Genomic DNA, 2427 nt, shown 5'->3' on the forward strand with positions numbered 1-2427 from the left:
TATTTTTAAGGTGAAAGGTTAGTCTTACGAAAAGTCATCCAGTGTTTTTATATTGACAATGGGGTAAATACTGGTCTCCATATGGATATGGGTAATCTGTTGGTGAGGGTCACCCACTCGATTTAAAACCAAAACAATTTCCATTCCCTTCACATCAATGGAATGTAAATCCAATAGACTTTACAAGAAGTAAATAGTCCACTTATTTAGGATGAAAACTTAACCCATTGTACTCTAAATACCAATCCAAGTTACAATATCTGATGAACTTTAATTGAGGTAGCAGTCTTTGCAATTACTGTCATAACCTGAAGTCCACCAATCTTGCAATATCATTGCTTTATATTATTCCCAACTATTTGCAATATATCTTATTTGGATTATTCTGTTCACCCACTTTGTTCCCAAAAATAGTCTGAATATTAAACATGAGTTTCAGTCGAGGGACATTGAGAAAGTGCAATATTACAGGTAACTTGCAGGAATAAATACAATGTACCAAGAAAGTGCAAAACTGATGAGTAAACTAATTTATCAATTGATTAATGAATTCAGGATGGTACATCAGAGAGACTGAAGCAGCTTATAAAGGAGGTGTTTAATGGTTTTAATTTGATAGAAATGAACACAATCAACAAGCTTATTCACTGTTTCCATGAAGATTTGACAGCTGAATTGGTTAATTCTTAAACAGATGAATGGTCTCAGCCTATTAGCTTGGAGAGATCAGAATGTCAAGGTAAATTGGATTGTCCTCTTCTGGGAGCTGAGACTTAGTTGAAGGGCTTCAATGCAGGGTTGTAGACAGCCTCATTTGGTTGTATATTAGTGGCTCTTTTAACTGACATCCAGCAACCTCATTACACAAGGCATTGGAGGCATGTTCTATAGTCAAAGAGTAAGGTTAAATACAGTTACAGAGTCATACTGAATGGCACATATCAACGCAGGACTGTATATAAATTATTATTATCATAAATAAAGTTAAAAATCACAACACCAGGTTATAGTCCAACAGCGCTGCTCCTTCATCAGAAAGCTAGTGCTTCCAACTAAACCTGTTGGACTATAACCTGATGTTGTGTGCTTTTTTAACTTTGTACACCCCAGTCCAACACCGACACCTCCAAATCATCATAAATAAATGTTATCAGAAAATGCAATCTTCAAATATAACTAACTAATCATCATGCTGTGACATATCACCTGGCTTACACATTGATGATGAACACATGTACTAGTATTCAGAAGTAGGAACCCTAATCTTCACCCGAACTCTAACATAAGGTTGAAACATAAAAACAGAGAAAATAGAAGCAGGAGACCATTCAGCCCTTCAAACCTGCTCTACCATTCATCATGACCATGGCCGATTGTCTAACTCAATAGCCTAATCCTGCTTTCTCCCCATAACCTTTGATTCATTCAATGTTTTGGCCTCAACTACGTTCTGTGGTAATGAATTCTACAGGCTCACCAATCTTTGGTTGAAGAAATGTCTCCTCATCTCTGTCCTAACTGGTCCACCCTGAATCCCTGGACTATGACCCTGGTTCTGGACACATCCACATTGGGAACATCCTCCCTGCATCTATCCTGTCTAATCGTGTTCGAATTTTACAAGTATCCATAAGATCCTCCCCTCACTCATCTGAATTCCAGCGCAAGCAATCCTAACCTAGTCAACCTCTCCTCACACGTCAGTCCTGCCTTTCCCGCAATCAGCCTGGTTGAGGAGCTTGAGTAGGCCTTTTAGGCCTTTGAACCTGCTTCAACAGTCAGAAAGATCATGACTGATCTGGTTGTGGACTCAACTCTTTTTTCATGACTGCTCCCCATAACCTTTCTAACTCTCTCCAACTCAGCTTTGAATAAATTCAATTATCTAGCCTCCATTGCCTACTTGGTAAGAGAATTCCATAGCTTAACAATGCAGTGAAAGAAAATAATTCTCCTCATTTCCATTTAGAAAGGAGACTTCTTACTTTTCAGCTGTGCCTCTCAATCTTCTCTCCCACACATATGGTAACATCTGTCCAACATCTACCTTCCACGTCACCTCGGGATTGTATATGTTTCAATAAGATCACCACTCATTCTTCTAATCTCCAAAAGGTATAGGAAGAACCTGTTCAAATTTTCTTCATAAAATAAGTCCTTCATCTCAGGAATAATTCAACTGAAACTTCTTTGAACTGTTTCAAATAAAGAGGCCAGAAGTGCATGAAGATGGGCGGCACGGTGGTACAGTGGTTAGCACTGCTGCCTCTCAGCACCAGAGACCCGGGTTCAATTCCCGACTCAGGTGACTGACTGTGTGGAGATTAGATTAGATTAGATTAGATTACAGTGTGGAAACAGGCCCTTCGGCCCAACAAGTCCACACCGACCCGCCGAAGCGAAACCCACCCATACCCCTACATTTAC

At 39.5% G+C, this 2427-nt stretch overlaps 1 protein-coding gene across 2 annotated transcripts in view; it reads right to left on the minus strand.

Moving 5' to 3' along the window:
• Positions 1 to 688: 688 nt before the first annotated feature.
• The window catches only part of egf (epidermal growth factor), a 146228-nt gene continuing 144489 nt past the window's right edge, over positions 689 to 2427 (minus strand). For both annotated transcript variants that reach the window (XM_043697796.1, XM_043697805.1), the window contains one exon: positions 689 to 885. Coding sequence is in view for 1 of the 2 variants with exons in the window: in XM_043697805.1 (XP_043553740.1) it covers positions 838 to 885 (48 nt within the window). In the remaining variant the exon portion in view is untranslated. The remainder of the gene's footprint in view (positions 886 to 2427) is intronic.

The sequence above is a fragment of the Chiloscyllium plagiosum genome, chromosome 1 (assembly GCF_004010195.1).
Source record: "Chiloscyllium plagiosum isolate BGI_BamShark_2017 chromosome 1, ASM401019v2, whole genome shotgun sequence".
Lineage (NCBI taxonomy): Eukaryota > Metazoa > Chordata > Chondrichthyes > Orectolobiformes > Hemiscylliidae > Chiloscyllium > Chiloscyllium plagiosum.